The sequence below is a fragment of the Photinus pyralis genome, unplaced genomic scaffold, assembly GCF_008802855.1.
Source record: "Photinus pyralis isolate 1611_PpyrPB1 unplaced genomic scaffold, Ppyr1.3 Ppyr1.4_LG5, whole genome shotgun sequence".
NCBI classification, from domain to species: Eukaryota; Metazoa; Arthropoda; class Insecta; order Coleoptera; family Lampyridae; genus Photinus; species Photinus pyralis.
In genome coordinates, this window is record NW_022170596.1 from 18,675,962 (window position 1) to 18,697,672 (window position 21,711).

Genomic DNA, 21,711 nt, shown 5'->3' on the forward strand with positions numbered 1-21,711 from the left:
TACGTGCATTCAGCAGAAGTCAAATCTAAAGCGAAGTTAAAAACGAAACCAAATAAGTCATGAAATTTAAACATTGATGAAACCTTTATATCGCTTGGAAAAAATATATCAAACACTAAATATGAAAAGCACACAAAACCGGTACGCAAACATCAAAAACTGGACCGCCATTGCTCCCGCCGACGCCACTCTCTAGCTTCCTGTACTAAATTGACGTCTGCGCAGAACGGGATTTTAAAATTCCTTTAGTAGTAAGATGTGTTGCATGTCTGTAGGGGTTCAACATCACAACACCTACCTTGAAATTAAACGGCCCAATTACTTACGATAAAATTGCAACAATTTAACGGTCAGTGCTGAAAATACAAAAAGATCCCATCCAAATTACGCTCGTACCTTTTATAAAATTCCCCAAATGAGGAAAGGGAAGGCTGGAAAACCGTATCTCCCAACTAACTAGTATCAAAGCGCTTGAAAATTAATTAGGTTTTTTTCTTGTTGGTTCTTTTTTTCCTTGACGTTTCGGTTTGGATTTGCTTCGCGGAACCAAGCCTCGTGCGTAATAAATTTCATTTTTCTTATTCCCTACAGACGCACAAAATTGTGTCTCTTATTTAATTCTCTTCCCGATTGTGTCTCACTTTCCAACACAAAAGGACGCCATGGTAAAAAAGAGTCTCATTTGTATTACGCAGTCTCAGCCGAGTACCTACTACCGAAACGTCCGACATTTTGACAACGAAAGTTAGACGGCGTTGGTTCTAATTGCCTCCTCAGAGTTTCAAACTGTAAGTATGTGGTAATAAGTCAACAGTATACGCCGGGGAACCTCTGAGAAAACTACAACTTTTAATACAGTTCTGGAGATTAATTCATTATCTTTGCTGACAACAGAATTCCTTATTTACTATAGTTGCTGTGAGAGAGCTGTAGAGAGAAAAAGATAGTGCGAGATTCGCATAGGGGGTGTGCGGTCGTCGCTCATAGAAGGTACATATATGGTGGAATTCTGGAGCGAGACAGGTAACTGCGGAAAACGCTAAACGCACATTTTACATCACATCTGCAATATATAAAAATAAACAATTCGAGGAAGTAACTCGTGAATTGGAATAGGTAATTTAAATATGATGTTAACTTAATACAACATTTGATAAGCTAAAGAAAGATTAGCTCGAATAGAGAGACTCGATCTCTTTCCCATTCCGAAATCTCTTACATTACATGATATACATGATTAATTAGGGGACCTTCTCCAGTCCAGAAGGTATCCGAGGGTCCTGGATATGGTAAACTAAAGTTGTATTTCGAGATTAATGCCATCTTTAACGCTCCGGCAACCAAAAATGGGGTTTTAGGCTTGCGAAGGAACACTTATATCAGCTTTGTACCGATCCTGATTAATAAAACGAAAATAATTAACAATTTTATTTTTTAACATGATATTAACAAGAAATGGATACATTAAATGCACGGTTGCAATAAATTAACTACAGCAGCACTTTAGACATGTCGACAACGATACAATAGATATTTATTGTCATACATAAACGACTATTAAGCACAACCTTATACTTAATGGCAAATTTACAAATAATTATTTAAAAAAGTAAAAAAAAATCCGTTATTTTATTTATATTCTTCGACAAATTCTAAATGAAAGTTTCTGAATTTCTCCAACATCGCTTTTAATTTTTCGGGTTGTGGCAAAATGGTCGTACGGAAATGGAATGTTCCCGGTTGCTGGCCGAAGCCCGATCCCGGCACTATGCATATTCCCGTCCTTTCGAGCAGCTGGAAGGCGTAAAATACGTCGGGATGTTGATTGGCTTTCTTCGCGGCTTCGATCGCCTTCGGTGGTAGCGTGATTCTTGGAAACGCGTACATTGCACCCTGCACGGGATTACAGCTGAAACCCTCGAATGAGTTGAAGGCATCGACGACCATCTTCGCGCGAATCTGAAAGAATATTCGGTTAGACTTTGTACACCTGACGTGGTTGTCTAAATGTTGGCTATATGTTTATTAAGTATCTAACTTCATTCAAGTAATCTGTGCGCACGCGTAGATTCCAGATTTACTTCAGGCGGAAAATCAATACACTAATTATAATGAAATTACTTATGAGAAGTTAGTTTTGTCATTGAATAAGCACCTTAAAGAAGTATAACTACATAGGAAACCTGAAATTGGTGTAAGGTGTGTTAAAAGTGTTTAATTACCACAAATATTGAAGGATATTTGGCCTCGGGCGGTAAATAATGACTATTTTAAACAGGGAAACCAGTTATACTTAGGGGCCCTTTGTTTTCCTTGTTTATCAGAGTTGAACAGTGTTGTCATATTTACCAGATCCTTATATGGAGCTAGGTAAAGTTTCATTATTTATTATGTAAAGATAATGGTCCTTAGAACAGTTTTACTTTATTTATTGTTCATTATGATCTTACATTTCAGATTGATCCGCCCTTACACAATATTGTTATTGGCATTGAATAAAAGCTTATTCAATATTTCACTCTAGTTTATTCAAACTCAAAGCGCTTGCCAAAAATCTGGCAAGGTTGGAATTTTAAATAAGTAAAGAAATCTGCAAAGTCGGTAACTAGCTTTAAATTTGTGGTTCACTTTCCCCCACAACAGAGGGACGACAGAATCCTGGGCAGATTTTCTTATTTACACGGGCGTTATACTTCTTTAAAGTGCTTATTCAATGGTTTTGTTTAATATAACGCGGGGAATTACTGTACTTACATTCAATGAGTCTAATACTGCTTGTCTTTCCTTCATGTACATTTCGTAACTGGGCTCTCCTTTTCTCGGTGGATTTACGACCGTATCCATACAAGCCTGGCCGATAACCGTCGAGCACAACATTGCGCTAACCGATTTCAAGTAGTTCACTTTAACTTGCGGGCACATGTTGATCACTTCGGCGTAACCACCGCGCAAACCACACTCGCCCATGTAACCCTTTGAGCAGGACATAAAACTGACCAATTCCATCGAAGAGTACGGTTCGCCCATTTCCATTAATACCTAAAATTGTTCTTTAAGCAGGAAGCACGGCAGAATATTCTAAACAAACCTTCTTGAAGGAAAAGAATTCGGAACCCTCCGCGTAGACGTTGTGCTGATATACCTCGTCGGCAAGAATAAATAGCGAGTGTTTGTGCGCGAATTTAATAATTTCCTGTATGTTCTCCTTGGTCAAAACCTGGCCGGTGGGGTTACCTGGATTAATTACGACTATACATTTCGGAATGCAACATTTCTTGTTTTCCTCTAGCGCCCTCTACAATAGATAACAAGTTAGCAATGTTCCCGTATGTTAGTGGGCGAGTACTTCTAATTCGGCCCCGTCTAACGCCCAGTTTTTCGCCTCGTTCAAGTAGTAGCCGATTTGAGTTATGCCCATTTCCGCTAGCGATGCAGAGTATAACGGGTACTGGGGAATTGGAATCATTACGCCGGGTGGTTTTCCGTTAACAGTGCAGATGAATAGTTTTAGAAAGTTTTTAATTCCGTCGCTCGCTCCTAAAAAAACAAATGAGAATTGGCGAAATTGTTTCTCATTATCAATAGTAAAACTCAGATAATTAATTCTTATTCAAAAGTCAAGTCACGGAGAACAAGGCTCTGCTTCAAATGATGATAAAAAGCAACTTGAGATGTCCGATTTCAAAATTCTACGAGTACCGTTGGCGTAAATAGAGACACCATTTTTACAATGTCCACAGAATAAGACCTTCACAGAATAAGACCTTTACAGAACAGAAACATAAATGGCGCTAAATTGTCACTGATTACAGCGTTTCCCGTGGTTGTACGGAGAACTATTTATCGCAGATTCAAATATTTTTTTGCAAAACCTGTAATTTTGCTCGTTACAGGAAATATTTTTACCGTCGATTTTATACGTACACAAGTTTTCCACATGTCAATTTTGACTTTTGAAAGATTTAAAATATGAACAAGTTATGTGACCGTAAAAAGTGTTGTGTGGCGGATTGTAACAATAAAATATCAAAAAGCATCGTTTCCCACATTTTGAAACAGCTTGTTTTGTGCTTGAAACGCGAAGAGGGTCGAAATGTGCTGTTATTTCTTTCCTATTTATGCAAGGTAAGTAAGAGGTACAAATTGACGCAGAATTATTACCAACTGTACCTATAGGCGCAAAAGGGTGTAGACTTGAGTTTTATATTTATATAGATGTAGATACTTATATTGTAATTCGTTTTAGATAATTCAACACCCTCGCTTCTCAAGTAACCAGTAAGCACCAGGATCAAGTTAACATTTGTTGTCAAAAACTTGTGTGACAATTTGCTGAAACGGTTTTATCACCTCTTGGAACAAAAATTTAGTTCTAAAGATATTTTTTAACAAAAATATGTAGTCCAAACAGCAATTAAAACCAAATATTTCGTAGGACAACTCGTTACGTAAGGATCTTTTTGCAAAGTGTTAACTTCTACAAAGCGTAAGTTGCACTTACTTTTGAGTTTTATATGTAATTTGTAAACATGTAATTTAAGATGTCTGTGTTAAATAATGTAATGTGATTGTATCTAAATACACTTGCAATTTAACAACTGTGTATTCTTTATCTATATTTGTGATTTAGATCGAATTGGGGAAATTACTTCATGGATTTAGAAGCTGGTCGCCAGATGGCGCTACTCTGATTTTGATGCTTTAGTTCACAGTACACCCACCAGGGTCCGCCAAAATACCATACAAATTCGTAACATTGCTGTTTCTATTCTGAGAAGGCCGTATTCTGCTACTAGTTAATAATAAAAAATTATTAACCACTTTGAACAAATGCCGAGAAAGCCTACTTTACAAGTGGAAAAAAGGTTAATAATCATGTCATCAGACGCTAGTAGTGAAAAAAAATGTTTTTACTATTAATTAAATCAATCCGAACAAATTAGGAGAAAGAAAATCGATTTCGATGGGCCCCTAGGCGCAAAATAAGTAGATCCGGCCCTGCGTGTGTATGGTACAAAAGCGAAGGGATATCACAATCACTTATTATTCCCAAAAAAAAACGATGTATAAAGCCTAAAGACCTGTACCTTTATGCAATTAAATAAGTAGGTCTAAGAATAATCCACTCCTGCACTTAAGGATGAAATCTTTGACACTCCTTTTCTTCTTTTTTTTTTAAATTGTTTTCTTGTTTTGTTATTATATATTATTGAGGTGGAAGTATGTCCAATAAATGGCTTATTATTATATTATTATTATTAAATTATTCGCGTCATTGGTGAGATAGATCCTCAATGATTATGTCAAAATGTCATTGAAAATTTGAAAAAGAAAGTGAGCCTCTGTTGAGGTGTTCAAGAGAATGCCATTTGGCAGATATTATTTTTCATATATGAAAAGGTCATACCTGATGCTTCAATTACGAATAGTTTTTGAAAATGAATGTTACGTGTTTCATTTATTCTTAAAAGAAACCTCGAAATTTGAAACACTTGTATGTATGTGGTTCGTTTTTTGTGAACACAATAACTCAAAAACAGCTTAAGCGATTTGAATGAAATTTTGGGATGAATATGTGTTTTTGAGGGTGTGAAAGGTGCAAAAATGCCATAAGGGTTTAAACACATTTTTATTCGCATGCACTGGCTAATGTGGCATATAAACAAGTCTACAATAGCGTCCATTGCAGTTTATTAATACTGTTTTAGGTACTATTTATTAACACTCTTTTTAGGTCAGATACGCAATAAAGGCGCTAAAAGGCATTTTATAATTATTTTTGGTTTTTGATTTTTGTTGTAAAAAACTAAACTTGTACCACGGCACAAACCCAAGTTTATTATATTGTGGCTATTCCCTATTTAATATTATATACGTAGTCGGAAAGCCGAGGCAAGGGTTTACCTGACAACTGTGGTAACTTATCCTTATAATCCCCCGAGTAATCCTCCCACAAGTGAAAGAATGGCAATATGCAAAGAATACGAAACGCTCTACCATTGAATATCCCAATGGCTCTACCTAGGGAATGCAATACCGGGATCGCGGGATCCTGAAATACCGGGATCCCGCAGGATTTGCGGGATTGCAAAATATACCGACCAAGATTGACACGGACGCGACATTACATTTACGATTTATTCATAAAACGAGTAACGCAAAAGTGCAGATACATACAGGTCGTGCGTAAATCGTAAGGACATTGACTTTCCGTTTTTCCATACATTCCCAACTCAGTGAATTTGATTATTTCTCACTTTTTTTTATTATTGCGGTTCTTGCAATAATTATTCGCTAACGTTAACGTACCCTGGTAGGTACCGTTATTCTTATAGACAAATATGTCGAACTCGTCGATTGTTTATAAATACTTTAGTATACCTAAGTGGCTGTATGGAAATATTGTAGTAAATTTCCAATACATTTAAAATTTTGCGACATCCCGCAAATACCGAGATCCCGCGGGATTAACATCTAACGATCCCGCAAAAATACCTGGATCAAAATTTTGCTGCGGGATTGCATTTCCTAGCTCTGCCTATTACCATTGAATTTCATGTCACAATTTGTTGTTATGTACATTTTGCATAAAATACTGATATCGCAGCTTGGCATACCTACTTCGAGCTTTTGTTATGTAGTTATCTGAATCGTGTTTGTACAGGTAATTATGCCTTTATATTGCTTATTAAGCATTTATTTATGTATTCACGAGAAAGTTTATTATATTTGTGTGATGTTGCTCTGCATGTGTAACCATTAAGGAAGTACATAATACAGTTCGATCCTTCGCTGTATCTGTTACTTTCTTTCTTGTGCGGATCGCAGCTCTTGCATCTTAGCTATAAGAGAAGGGGGCTCAACTAATTTGATGTTTCTCAGTATGAGCGGTTTAACTGGTTCTCCGTGGAGTAAGTGCCGTACACTCCGATTCGTCGCTGTATCTGTTTACTGCGTTTCTCGTGCGGATCACATCTCTTGGGATCTTAGCAATACGAGAAGGGGTCCTCTAATTAGCTAGCGGGCGATCAAAAATGAGTTGCTGCCGAGTCGCCTTTGGAAGTTCAAGTTAAGTACGCTCTCCCATGTAAACAAAAATTCCAAAGGTGACTCGACAGAGAAACTTATTTTTGATCGCATAGTGCAAAAGGTAAATTTACTGTTTCACGAGTAGTTTTGCCTAAATTGATTGTAGATTTGTGTACTTAATGTGTGGTGTACCTGAATTGATTGATCATGTTTTATGTAGTACAGAGACTATAACGATAAAAGTTTATTTGGATTGATCACTTATTCCTTCCTGAGTTATTACTGATTCCGTGCGGGGAAAATGCACTTTCGTCGGTCGCGAGTGACCACGTTTTTAACTGGTTTAGATCTGCTTTAGGAGTTTATTGGTTTTTGTCCTTTCTTACCACGAACTTATGTTCTTAATTATAGGTTCGTGTTTCTTGCACACAAAATTTTACATTTTATTCAATTCCCCGATCACTTTCCAACACATAAAAGAACAACTACACAACGTAGCAGTTCATTCGTGCCATCCATAACTAGTCGATTGCTACCGAGATTCGAAAGTGCCGCGAAAAGACAGTTATCGTTTCGACTTGAAAGGTAGATGGCTCTGCCCGTAGTTTTTTCCAGGGTAGCCAACTGTAAGTATAGGGTAAGTCAACACTATTGCAGAATCGTTTAAGCATTTTGCCCAAATTTGAGTATCATCCCAAATTAGGAAAAAAATGTCTTGCTGCACTAATGGCAAGCCTATATCTATATCCTATCAAATGTGTAACGGTGCCCCGTTGACGGTCTTAATATTTGGTAGGATTTCCTAAACTTTTTACGATTTTTTTATGTGGTAAGTGGTATCATAGATTACCACCCCAACCAGTTAAATGAATGTAAAAGCTGACGACGCCAAAGTTGTAGGACGTAATGAAATTCCACGTATTACGTGAAGATTTTACAAACGTGGCATTCTCCGCGCTATCAAGTTTGCTGCGTTGTATGGGAACCGTTAAATTAGTAAAAGAAAGTCCACGTGCACTACGATTGACAGTTCAAAAAGAGATATCATTGGCTAGAAAAAATTAGTTTTATTGGTGGAAAAGGTCCCAGTATGGGTGAGAATTCAAAAATGAAGGTAATGGAAATTAGGTTTGTTGATAGGAAGCCCTGGGCAATGGGCGTTAAGCCACGATAGCGTTCGCGAATCTTCCGCAAATCACTCTCTACGAATAAATTAATGTAGAAAAAAACAAACTTCTTCTATTTGACTCAATACAAAATTCATTCAATTGGGAACAGATATAATATCTAAATTAAATATTCAAGTAAACAATCGGGGCAATTAATCATGCTAAAAACCTTATAACCCAGATTGAAAAGAAATACCTTTAGTAAATCAGGAGGATATATATCGCTGTTGGCCTTGCCACGGGTAGGTATAGTATATAGTGTTGCAGCTATTGATAACCATTCAACTGTTACCTTCGATGACATGGTAACGTTTTCTATGATCAACAGTTTCACATCAATAATATCTATCTTCCAACTAACAGGAAATGACTTCTGCCTGTGCTTGTGTACTGGATATATCGGTCCTTCTCTTCAGGGAGAGCTGTAAACAGTACCAATGACAATGTAATGTTATTGGTGACATTTTTAAAAGCTATGTCTTAAAAAGGAAAAGAAACCCTTTAGTCTTTATATGGTATCTATCTTAAGCAATATTGTATGAAGTAGTGTAGGTCCCCATTTTTATCTGGCCAATTTGTCATAGCGAAAGAGACCTAGACCCTAGGCTATGACCAAGAAGGTACTCGGTTCGAATTCGGATTTGAATAAGGGTACTCAAAACGGTTCACTCAAACCGTTGCGGGAATGAGGGAGGCATGCGGGGGATATGCAAACCGATGCGGCGGTTCGCACGCATTATCCCACTATAGAAATATGTCCCGCTCCCGCTTCCGCATTCCCGCGTCGGTTTTCAAATTGAGGCGACAAACGCTTAATTTACAGCGTTTCTTTCCCGACGGAGTCCTCCGTTTCTTTAATCATAGATATATTAAGGGCAAGGGGGAGAAGGTAATAAATCAATTCTAAATAAATATGTATTTGCTATTAACCTAGGGGACGGAATGACAAAAATGACTAGATATTATTTAGATGACAAATGCTCACTTCAGAATATCACTTATATCATCTTCTGAAACATCCCAGGCCTCATGCTTTTTACTTGCCTTATCAGCAACATTACTTTTGGAACAGTCGAACACGGAACTTCCGATACTACTAGTACTACCACCCCCCTCGATGACTTTCAAGGACTGCACTTTATCCGCTGGCGGCCCTTCAGAAGTTGCCAAGTTAAAAATCACCTTTTTCTTATGCAATGAAGCAACTGACGGATAATTTTTCAAAGCACTTTTGGCTTGCTCCATTTTGTCATCAACGATATATGGCGGCTTTAGATTAAGTTCTGGGGACGAACTTTGTTTATTCTTCTTGTTGAATTCCTGAATGACGTTATAATATTTCCTCTGGGTTTGGTTCAAGCCGCCTCCTTTCCCCCAGACTAGTTTTTTCCGATTTCGTATAGTGTCATCCGTATCGGTATCACTTACGGACTCGTACATTTTCGCGCTAGGTTTTTGTCGTTTGACTTCGTTCTTCTTCTCCTGCTCCAAAAGTTGACTATCGACCTGTTTTAAAATATCCTCGCTTATTTTTTTATAGCCCGGATACCTCTGCAAAATTAAATTAAGCTTGTTAACTACCTACAATAGTGGATGTACCTTTTTAATCAGATTGCTTTGATGCATAACAATTTTGAGGACCCTTTCGTACGATTGTTTAGGTATCGAGGACCATTCTGGAGAAACTCCCAACTGTGTTAGCTGTTTGTCTAGTAGACTTTCCACTTCTTTTTTAACACTGCCCAGAACTGCCGGTGTAAGAGCAACCTTTTTGGGACTACAAGTTTGTGAGTGAAAACCGACAAGTTACAGAGTGCAAATGTTTACCTTCTTTTATCTAACGTGGGTAGAATAGAGCGTTTTGTTTGAAACACTGGGTCATTGCTTTGATCAGTTTCGATGGTATCATCAGTTCCACCCTCCTCGTTCCCGATTCTATCCTCACTTTCACTAGTATCACTAATGGAATCGAATACTTTTGTTTCGACAATCGGGTCAATCGGTGCAACTGTAACATTCTGAATGCTGTCAACGGTGTCACCACCACTGTCTGACATTGGGTTATCAGGGGTTGTATTCTCAGCATTACTGAAATTTTCATTGGGTGATTTTACAGCTATTGGAACGGCTTCTGGCGTCATGGGAGTGCTAGTATTCCACTTTTTTCTTGGTTTGGGAACAACTTTAATCTCGGTCTCATTGTCTTTGGGATAGTTACCATGAGCTGAGATTTCGCGCACATTCATATCTGATGGGACAATTTTAGATTGTAAATCGTTTGGAACTAGTGACCGCTGAGATTCACATCCATCATGGATTCCGGTCAATTTATCTTCCTTATGGATGACAGCAGTAATGGAAGATGGTCGGGAAATATCTTTATCATTTGTCATTGCCGAAAACTTCAATTTATCACAGAAGGTTTGCACCTGATTTTCTATTTTTTCCATACTTCCTGTTACCTGGAAATATTCAATACTGTCAAAAATTATAATGGGCTCTTACAAAACAGTTGAAGCATGCTATCAAAATTAAATTATTCTAAGAAACTTTAACAAAGTTTTTTGATATGTCTTTTAATGTCAATGAAAAATGTGTTCAATAATATGTACATACACAGTATAATTAAGCGAGTTTTTCACTATACCCTTAACAAAAGTGAATATGAGCAGAAATTCGGAAAACTTAAAGAAGAACTAGTAAGGAAACTTACAGAGAGTATTTTATCAGTTACGCCTAAAAATGTAGTAACTGATTGAACAATATACCTACTAGGGAGTAGGTACTCAACAAAACACGTTTTCAAGATCTTTAATGAGACACCCTGTATATTTTTTATAGTTTGAAGTAGCCCTTTATCTCCCAATTACAACTATGTAATATTGTATAACATTAGATTGATTCTTTAATGATTTTTTGCTCTATTAAGGGATAGGTATCACATCGTTGGTTATATGGATTCGAAAAGGAGATATCAGTTGTGCAGGTGATGCAATTATGAGTTGTGCATACACAACAATGGAGGTCACCTTGAGCAGCTATTGCAATTTTAAATTTGGTATTTTACCATGGTATAATAAAAAATAAAAATATTTTACACTTGTTAGTCAATTTTTTACTATCAAAATAATATACAGTGCGTCCCCCGGTTGTTTGGTCATCTCCTATAAAAGACAAAAATTTTCGAATTGAATTTCGAGCTTCTGTGGGTCAACACTGCTTGGTTGGAAACTAATTTTTGACATAATTTTAGTTTCGAAAAATTAAGAGTGCCTTTGAAATTTTCGAAAAACGGTTTTTACATACCTACCAGTAAAGTGCTCTTTGGGGACGAGATACGCACAAAGGTGGAAGTCCTAGTCCTACTTTTTTGATTGTTTTTATTTTTTAACTAGTTTTTGATACTGTTCAAAATAGAATGTAATTACTGTGTAGCAAATTTGAAGCCAATAGGAACACTTCGCTAATTAATCACCGGCGTGAAAAGAGCGGCCAAAATTTCCGAACATACCCGAAGCGAAAATAGACCTTGCCACGCAATTTTTTTGCTCTTATTCTTTTTCCTCTAAATAATGAAACAATTCTATTTACAATTAAATAGAAAACCCTCTCATCAAGCAGAATTACGAGTCAATAAGGGTTGAACAAGCCACCCTCTTATCATATCTCCAAAACGGCACATAGTATCACGATCAAATTTTCGTCGATGGTTAATGATAGATCGCGAATAAATAATCAACAAAAATATCCAGGTGCACTGCCGTCCAAGGGGTCACCCCCTTGTCGTATCTCGAAAACGACACATACTATCACGACCAAATCTTCGTGGATGGTTAATGATAGATCGAGAATAAATAATCAACAAAAATATCCAGGTGCACTGCCTTCCAAAGGGTTGAAATAGTCACCCCCTTGTCGTATCTCGAAAACGGCACATACTATCACGACTAAATTTTCGTGGATGGTTAATGATAGATCGCGAATAAATAATCAACAAAAATACCCAGGTGCACTGCCGTCCAAGGGGTAGAAATAGTCACCCCCTTGTCGTATCTCGAAAACGGCACATACTATCACGACCAAATTTTCGTGGATGGTTAATGATAGATCGAGAATAAATAATCAACAAAAATACCCAGGTGCACTACCGTCCAAGGGGTTGAAATAGTCACCCTCTTGTCGTATCTCGAAAACGGCACATACTATCACGACCAAATTTTCGTGGATGGTTAATGATAGATCGAGAATAAATAATCAACAAAAATACCCAGGTGCACTGCCGTCCAAGGGGTTGAAATAGTCACCACCTTGTCGTATTTCGAAAACGGCACATACTATCACGGCCAAATTTTCGTGAATGGTTAATGATAGATCGAGAATAAATAATCAACAAAAATACCCAGATGCACTGCCGTCCAAGGGTTTGAAATAGTCACCCCCTTGTCGTATCTCGAAAGGAGCTGGATTTCTATATTTGTTTAGTTTATTTAATTGTACGAGTAGAATGTGAAATTGCGCGATAAAATATAAAAACATCTGGTCAAGTTTGCGTGCATTATACAAGGTCCAGAGTGGACTACATATGGTCCTCGGCTTACACAGAACCCCCGTTACCGTCGGTAACGCCCCGTAAGCAGTGGAAAGAGCGACGAAACGCGCAGACGAACATCAGTAGGTTCCACATCCACTGAGCCCTTCCCGCCATCACCAACGAAGGCACCGTCGACAATGCCGGCCAAACCGCCCACGTGAACGCTAATCCCAGCCGAAATCGCACGTACGCCCACATACTCCCAGGAGCCAACGACCCAGGACGTATTAATATTAACAATATTAATCCTATGTAAAAATTGTAAATATGTGTAGTGTAGGTACATATGTTCTGTCTAATATAGTTAAGAAATAGAAGAACACGCATAAAGTAGCCATTTCAAACAAGGGTTTAGGTATTGTGTGTCGCTAACCACCAAAACCATATCTTTGTTTCTATTGGCTATTTCTTAATGATATAATGATAGTGAACTAATGATAATAACATGTACCTACTGTAATTAATAAATGTTAGAATGTGGTTGCAATTTGGTTTGAGCACGGGTCTGAAAATGTGCAGTTGTATTTGATACGTGAATATTACAAATAATGTTCCGGATGATGATGCCGCAGGTTGTGGGACAATATTGGAAGTCACAGAGTTTGAAATTTTGTTAGTGGTTTTTGGCTTGTGCATTTTCTCTTTTGAAAAATTTAAAAAAACGGGTAATTGAACGGAAGGTGGGCGCAATTTCACGTATTTCTTGTATACACTGTGTCCAAGATAAGGAAAGTCTATCATGGGAATCTCGGAAACCATAGAAGATACGAAGATGCTCAAATTAGGAAAAAGTTGCGCAATTAAAAAATTCTTATCATGCTGTAAACAAAACCAGAAAATTCCGATTACTTCAGAAGATATGCTAGAAAAACCGAAATTTGTTGATTTCGTTTGAACAGATACAGAGAAAATAAAAACCACTTTCTCATTGTCAGTATATTTGAGCTCAATAAGAAAACGTTGAGATTTTCAATACCTACAACGTTTCGTTTTGGAGAAATTATTAACACCTTTATGTTTTATTTGGACCATAAAAAAAGTACGTACAATGTATGGCACCTAGTACGGCACACAATAAAAAAACAAAAATTGGAAATTGTTGTTTTCAACAGGATGGTGCACCTGCGCACAACGCCTTAAACATGCAAGGATACCTAGATTGTTTGTGACTATCAACTAATACTTTAGAAGATGAATTTTACAATTGAACTTTCGTTGACAAAGGTTAGGAACAATAGAAACCAGTAGTGCATTGCTTCTTTTGAGAGAAATATTAATATGCGGTGCTGAGTAGCCCATTATTGGCACACTTACCTTGCACATATAACCATACCAAAACTGACTACGTTCTCTCTACCATTACTCAATAATTACCCTATTATTACTCAGACTGTCTACACGATACCATTACCCCAAACTCCCCTCAAACTCAAGAGCCTTTGTAGCTACTTACACATTCTTGAATCATTTCTCCCAATTTTTCAAAGTGAGGCTGCAATTCTCTATCACCAAAGTACCCATTTTGATACTGTGGAGACTGATGCACAGAGCACTGTTCGCAATTGCTACAGACTCCCTCTGCAATGCTCACAATATCAGTTTGTGTAGTACCATCATGGCTAACTGTGACCTTCTTAGGCAAAACCACATCAATTCTGTCTTCCTTCGTCTGACACGCAGTAGAAATTGGCAAATCACCTGTACCAGTGCACTGTGTACGCTTCTCACTATTCAACTTATTCAAAAACGTCTCAAACCACTGCTCGTACTTATCCTGATCGAACTTCTGAGTTTGTAGTATGCGTAACTCGTTGTCCACATGCACCTTTAATAGCTCAAATTTATGCTGTAGCTCTGATAAAATTGAATTTTCTGGAGTAGCAACTTTAGGAATGCTTGTAACTCGATCATCGTCACTGTGAATGTATTTCTCGGTGTTATTTAAACGCTCCTTCAAGGCCTTTATCTCCAATTGAAGTTTATCAGTTTCGAGTTGAAATGAGGTACTTTTTACCACATTCTCGTGGCGTCTCTGTACATGTGCCACAAGATATTCCTCTGACGAAAATGCCTTGGAGCATTGATTACAAGGAAATAGTGGGACATTTTGTGTACAAGCAGTTTGGCAATTTAAGGTCGTTTGCAGTTGCTTAATCTCATTCTTAGCAGTTATCGCTTCGTGTTGAAGCTGTTCGGCATAGCTATGCAAGCTGTTGATGTGCTAGAATGACGATCTAAGTAAATTTAACAACGGCTTCGTGCCCTCACCAATTTTGCTGCTGCAACCTCCTTTTTTAAATATGCCACAGTATTATCCAAGTACTTTTTGCAAAAGAGTAGATATTGCACAGCTAACTGACTAATAGAAAAAATCTTAACTACGTTAGGATCCAAAGAAGAAGTGTCTAAATGAAACTCCAGAACTGCATTAATGTTTCGATCGATCAATTCAATATCCTGATGTCGGATAACGTTCTCTATATCGATGTGTGCTTGAACGTAAGATTTAGTATAATAGAAGCAGAATTGGAGTCGTCACTTACCGAGGTCGTTCGTAATGGAAGGTTTTGAGTGAGCAATTTGAAAGGTGAATCCGGTATCGCGAACCAAACGCGTGTAATCGAAATGCCATTGGTAATCATCGGACATCATGATTCCAGAATGTTAAGAAACCAAATTGTCTCTCTTTAAATACAACATAAAGACGAAAATGAAACTGATAGATGCACAGAAAATATTAATTAAGTAGGTACAAATTAGTAAGTAGACCGATTTATGGAAATCACTATCTTTGTTTAGTTTCAAATAAAGTGAGGTTGGAATTAAATGACAATACAAACAAAATACTGGCCGCATTCTGTTTCAGCAGTACTTATGGTCACGTTCACAAAAAAAGGTACCGTTCGCCACGACCAGGGTATCGATTCCCGAAGTTAGTCGATATGCTCCGTGATGTGCATGTGATGTGACCGGCTGCCATGACGTCATGATCGTATACGATAGGGATAAGTTCAAGTTTAGCTGCATTCCCGAATCGTGGACAAACTGTATGCGCTAACCAATCACAGACAAGAATTGAACTGTCATTTTTTGTCAGTTTTGTATTTTGTTTTGTTTTTGCATTATGGATACTGCTATTAATAACCAGAAAATCCTCAAACAATTCCATGTTTTATTTCACAGAAAATATGTGAATTTATAGGCCCAATCACAATAAAATTGAGCTATGTGAATAGCACACTCTATACTTGGACTGTTTATACAGGATTAATAATAGTCAGGTCGATTTATATCTGGGAATATGCATACCCGGAACCACTCATATCCAGAAAAATTCGCAACAGGGATCGTTTATATAGCCATCTGGAACAGGACCACTCAGAACCAGGATAATTCATAGCCATGAACCTCCACACGCAAGACGATTATAACTTATAACTCCAAGGCCTTTCATATATAAGACAATATATTATATGCTCAACATTTATCATCTGTATTAAACGAGATAGTGCATTGAAATGTTTTACTCTATTATGATCGTCAACATAAGTACGTATAACAACTTTGCTCCGCCACACGTCAATTTATATTGAAGAGCATGAGTAGGTAGCAATGTCATAAGTCATGTTATGATTAGAATGGCAAGTGTGACATCCTTATTTCGCTCCTTCTTCAAGCTATTCTCAAGCTTCTTTTATACTTTTTTCGTCCCTTCTGCCACCATAGTTCCTTTAAACATGTACCACGTAATCGATATATCGCCCCTTCTTTACGTCTGTTTCATGATTTCCTTTAGTCATGCGTTTTCTTTACGCTTTTTCACATCCGTTTCCGTTATTACGATTTATATGCAACCATTAGCGCCATAAATTAGTCAGTATAAAAAACGGGTTGGTGTTATAGTTAAGGGCCAAGTGAATTATAAGGATGCGTGCACGAGAAAAAGTTGAAAGCACAAAAATTGTTTGCCTAAAAATAGCAACGCGATAATAAATGTATTTAAATAGTAGTGCGGTAATAGTCGAAAAATAAAACCACCCCTTGCAAATTAATTTTTAAATAATCCAGCCCTTTGTTTTTATGCGCCTTTTAGTTATTAACACCAGCTTGCGTTGTTTGCACTGGACAGATTTAATTCGTGTTTTTGGAGGAATGAATCAGGAATACATCAAGTAAAATTGGGGAAAGCGGTGTAGAAAGCCCCGTTGCGAAAACTATACTCGGTGAAATCTACCAGAAGGGGTGAGAAGGGTGCAGTAACTCGACGTAGATCTGCGAAATTAGTTTGGTTAACACAGCAGCCATCGTGAAATCCAAGGGCAACTTTCTTCGGCCGCAACAGTAATAAATGTACCTATATTATTTTTCTTTATCCAGAATGTGAGATTTATATGCTGAGATTTGGTGCTGAATTGGATATCAATATATATTTTAGGTACACAGCATCAGTTATAATGGTCATAGTCAGTAAATTAACTGTACTAGCTTTTGTATGATATAATAACAAAGCATCACCCTATATATAATAGCCATAGTAGATGCACTTCTTAGTCGCTGCCGTACATGGTGTTAGAAATACCCACAGAGTTGTATATAAGTAAATATATACAACTCTGTGGAAATACCGTCACTTTTTGTTTGAAATGTTAAATTTGAGGTTAGGTGGTAAGATTGAAAACTTGTTTGTAATTACAGCTTTTATGCCCGATGTCTCGGTTATTACCATTTATTTGTAAGCGAACTTTGCGTCCTAAACGATTAATACAAGTATAATAATTTAGAAGCTGTTTGTGCATTTAAATATTGTAATTCTAGGTACTTACTCCCAATGTTTGCATGTTACCAAATAGTACTAAATTCTCCACGAAATCGCCTAAGAATATTTACCTAGTAGACGACACAGATAACGAAAATCATGGTCCACAGCGAAACTCCAACATTTACACATATCGCACATACACTTGCACGGAACTTCGACGTGAAAATGTCGGCGAAAGAGTCACGTTATGCGGTTGGTTGGAATTTCAACGAATGAATAAATTTCTGGTGATACGAGACGGATATGGACATACTCAATTGCTTATTAAAGATCAAGTGAGTAGTAATTGTTCCTAAGCGGCTGTTAGTGTGCAGTGTTACAGGATGTTGAAACACAACTGCTAGTTAAAACTCTACCATATGAATCCGTTATAAAAGTGACTGGTACAGTTTTGACACGGCCCGAAGGGATGATAAACAAAAACCAGGAAACTGGTGAAGTTGAGGTATTAATTGAAACGTTCGAGGTACTCAATAAAGCAAACGATAACTTACCGTTTAATATACGAGAATACCAGAAAGCGAAGGAGGCCCTTCGTATGAAGTTTCGATATATTGATTTACGGTTTGAGGGTATGCAGAGGAATATGAGGGTTCGATCTGATTTGTTAATGGCTATGCGCACGTACCTTGTCAATGAGTGTAACTTTGTTGATGTGGAGACTCCGACATTGTTTAAAGCGACTCCTGGTGTGAGTATTTGTTGTTGTTTCAATTAACTTCAGTTGATATGGTACAATCTAGCCTCACTTTTAGAGTATTTGACTGACTTTTATTATGCAGGGTGCGCAAGAGTTCATCGTTCCCACTCGATTCCCTGGTCAATTTTATTCCTTGGTTCAAAGTCCCCAACAGTTTAAGCAAATGCTTATGGCAGGAGCAATAGATAGGTATTTATCATTTCTCGTTCTTGTTATTCGCCAATACTTATACAAGTAGGTAGATATTTTCAAATAGCGCGCTGCTATCGTGATGAAGGCTCGCGCTCTGATCGACAACCCGAATTCACTCAACTCGACATAGAGATGTCGTTCACAGACTGCAAGGGTGTTATGAATCTTGTCGAAGAACTGCTTCAATACTCCTGGCCTAGCATCTTAAAACCACTACCTCGCCGATTTCCCCAAATAACTTATAAGGAAGCGATGGAAAAATATGGAACAGACAAACCAGACTTACGATTTCACTTTCATGTGAGTAAATTATGTACTCGTTCAAAATACAATTAAAGTTTTAGCTTCAAAACTGTACAGTTGCATGTAAGAAATTAGCGACAACTGATAACTTTGCAGCATACTACATACTATTTGAAGAACCACACGTTCATCTATCCACGTCTATTAAGCAAAAATTAAAGCGACTTTCACAGAATTATCCCAAAGCCAAATTTATTCAAAGTAAAATAACTAATTGGAAGGATTGGTTTTTGAGGATGTCGGGTGTTTTTGGGGAAGAAAGCTGCGACATTTTACGCCAGTTGATTCACGCGAAGGGTAATTCCGTCCTGTTTTTGGCATATGGAGATTGGAAACATGTGGTACATTAGCAAGGAAATTTTCTTGCCGGCCCACTGTGAGCTTGTTTTTAGGTGTCACTGTTAGGCACGTGCCGTTTGGAGTATGTTGAACATGTAGAAGCGCAAGGTATTAAGGTAAAGGATGACAGTTTCCATCCGGTTTGGGTGACCGACTTTCCACTTTTTGAGGAGGGGGAAAACGCGAATGGTCTACAATCCAACCATCATCCTTTCACAGCACCTCATCCGGAAGATGTTGGTTTACTGCAGACGGAACCTTTGAAAGTACGTACTGTAATAATATAATAATAATAATAATTTTTTATAGTTCCCATTATTCTTAGTGCTACCGGAGTTATACCAAAGACAATACACCACAATTTACAACTATTAGGTTTAGACAAAAACACATACAAACATTTACAAAAAGCAATCATTATCAACACATGCCATATTGTTCGTAAATTTCTAAACATAACACAAGATACTACATACACAAATGATCCACAACGTATACATGTAAACAACAGTAATCGCTCACAACACGGTACACAACATACTGTAATATCTCAACCTCTAACCCAAACAAACACACAAATACAACTTACCGAGCAAGCAAGTACAACAAATGATACAATATATACTACAATCAGAGATTCACCTCTGAAGCAAACCACATTATCACGACCCATTAGTATTCAACCCAAACGCAAAAGCCTAAACAGCACTTTAGACTCACAACATGACACACAACATACTGTAATATCTCACCCTTAACTCAACCAACCACACAAACACAACTTCCTGAACAAACAAACGCAATAAATACAAGTAACGCAACATGCACTACAAAGACGCCCTCACCCAATAAAGTTACACGGCCTAGCACAGCTAAAAAACACAATACTCTTTCTTCTCAGAAACACACCACGTTATCACAACCCACTCGTATACAACCCAAACGCAAAAACCTAAACAGCACTACTAGCTCACAAAATACTGTAATATCTCCACGAATAACCCAAGCAACCACACAAATACAACCTCAAGAACAAAGAAACACAATAAATACAAGTATCGCAACATGCACTACAAAAACAGGTCCACCCAATAAAATTACACGTCTTAGCACAGTTAAAAAACACAATACTCCTCTTTCTCAGAAACAACCCACTCGTATTCAACAGAAACGCAACAACCTTAAAAGCACTACAGGCTCACAACATACTGTAATGTCTCCACCAATAACCCAAGCAACAACACAGATACAACCTCAAGAACAAAGAAACACCATAAATACAAGTAACGCAACATGCACTACAAAGACAGGTCCACCCAATAAAGTTACACGCCCTAGCACAGTTAAAAAACACAAAACTCCATCCTCACCGAAGAATACCACGTTATCACAACCCACTCGTATTCAACCCAAACGCAAAGCCAAAGAAACACTTACACAATAAACTGCATTTAATAAAATTACAGGAATTATTATAATGATTTTTGTTTTGTTTTGTTTTCCTCTTTCCTGATAGCGTTGGCTTATTGTGCCCATGTGTGATTTTTTTTTTTTTTTAGGACCCTACATAACTTCACCAGACACAGACACAGACACTGATCGTTACTTGATTTTAATCCGTGCGATTAGTTAACCAGGCTAGACCTGAGTTCTCACAAGAAACACCGACCATAATAATAATAATATATAGCTTTATTGGGTGATGCAGCAGTTCACAAATACGATTGTAGTACCTATTTATACAATTTAAATGGTGCAGATGCCCGTATATGCAATAGAAATAGTTGTATGTGTTATTTTTTGTATTAATTATAGGCTCGTAGTTTGGCATACGATTTGGTACTGAATGGAAATGAGATTGCCGGTGGATCAATTCGTATTCACGACAGCCGCCAGCAAAAGTTCATCTTTGACTTGCTCAACATTGACGATCAGAAAATGACTTACATGCTTGAAATGTTAGCATCGGGCTGTCCTCCACATGGAGGTATTGCTCTTGGACTAGATCGCTTACTTGCCACTATGTTGAACACGCCAAGTATTCGTGATGTCATAGCATTCCCTAAAACTTTTGAGGGGCGCGATCCTATCACTGGAGCACCATCGCCCATTAACGAGCATGATAAGAAATTGTATAGTATAGACATTAGTAATAAATCTTCATAATTTTAAAGTGATATTTTAATATACTGACAGACAGACAGACACATGGAATCAACTAGAGATCAATGAGCATTAACAGAAACAAGATATGGGAAGCACAAACTTTTCAGCTTAACGTTTTTTTCATTAAAAATTTTGGTCATATTTGGACATCATCTAGAAGTTGTTTGCTTAAATTGTTTCTTGCTCCCTTAATTAGAAACATATCTTTATGAAGTCAGACTAATGACAGATCGTACATGTTTATGTCTTTATGATCTAAGTCTGCACCACAGTGGTGATGCGTTCATACTGCATAGGCAGCACACATTACCCACAAACAAACTCCGCAATAATGCGACGCGTGCGCTTTTCCTAAAGCGAGGCGAAACAGAAAAATCCTCCCATGGTTCGTCACGGCTCTTCT

General features: G+C 37.6%; 3 protein-coding genes across 4 annotated transcripts; 1 reads left to right on the forward strand and 2 right to left on the reverse strand.

Annotated features, from left to right (window-relative positions):
- Positions 1–1,517: 1,517 nt before the first annotated feature.
- Positions 1,518–6,837, reverse strand: LOC116170606 (alanine aminotransferase 2-like). Its single transcript, XM_031487111.1, has 5 exons — positions 6,806–6,837; positions 3,347–3,605; positions 3,089–3,295; positions 2,755–3,039; positions 1,518–1,959 (listed from the first exon to the last, which is right to left on the reverse strand). The coding sequence occupies exons 1-5, from the start codon at positions 6,835–6,837 to the stop codon at positions 1,630–1,632; spliced, it is 1,113 nt and encodes a 370-aa protein (XP_031342971.1). The 3' UTR covers positions 1,518–1,629.
- Positions 6,838–9,099: 2,262 nt separating this feature from the next.
- Positions 9,100–15,643, reverse strand: LOC116172233 (zinc finger protein DZIP1). Its single transcript, XM_031489405.1, has 6 exons — positions 15,333–15,643; positions 15,058–15,281; positions 14,243–15,010; positions 10,026–10,660; positions 9,798–9,975; positions 9,100–9,749 (listed from the first exon to the last, which is right to left on the reverse strand). Exons 1-6 carry the CDS (start codon positions 15,439–15,441, stop codon positions 9,180–9,182), a joined length of 2,484 nt encoding a protein of 827 aa, XP_031345265.1. The 5' UTR covers positions 15,442–15,643; the 3' UTR covers positions 9,100–9,179.
- A 1,767-nt stretch (positions 15,644–17,410) lies between these two features.
- Positions 17,411–21,309, forward strand: LOC116172338 (aspartate--tRNA ligase, mitochondrial). Of its 2 annotated transcripts, none has more exons than XM_031489537.1 (8): positions 17,411–17,556; positions 17,605–17,883; positions 17,931–18,299; positions 18,391–18,497; positions 18,551–18,800; positions 18,845–19,144; positions 19,196–19,408; positions 20,958–21,309. In XM_031489537.1, exons 1-8 carry the CDS (start codon positions 17,497–17,499, stop codon positions 21,306–21,308), a joined length of 1,929 nt encoding a protein of 642 aa, XP_031345397.1. In that variant the 5' UTR covers positions 17,411–17,496; the 3' UTR covers position 21,309. The 2 variants fall into 2 exon arrangements, with proteins under 2 accessions (XP_031345397.1, XP_031345398.1); XM_031489538.1 differs by lacking the exon at positions 20,958–21,309 and adding an exon at positions 20,833–20,944.
- Positions 21,310–21,711: the final 402 nt, after the last annotated feature.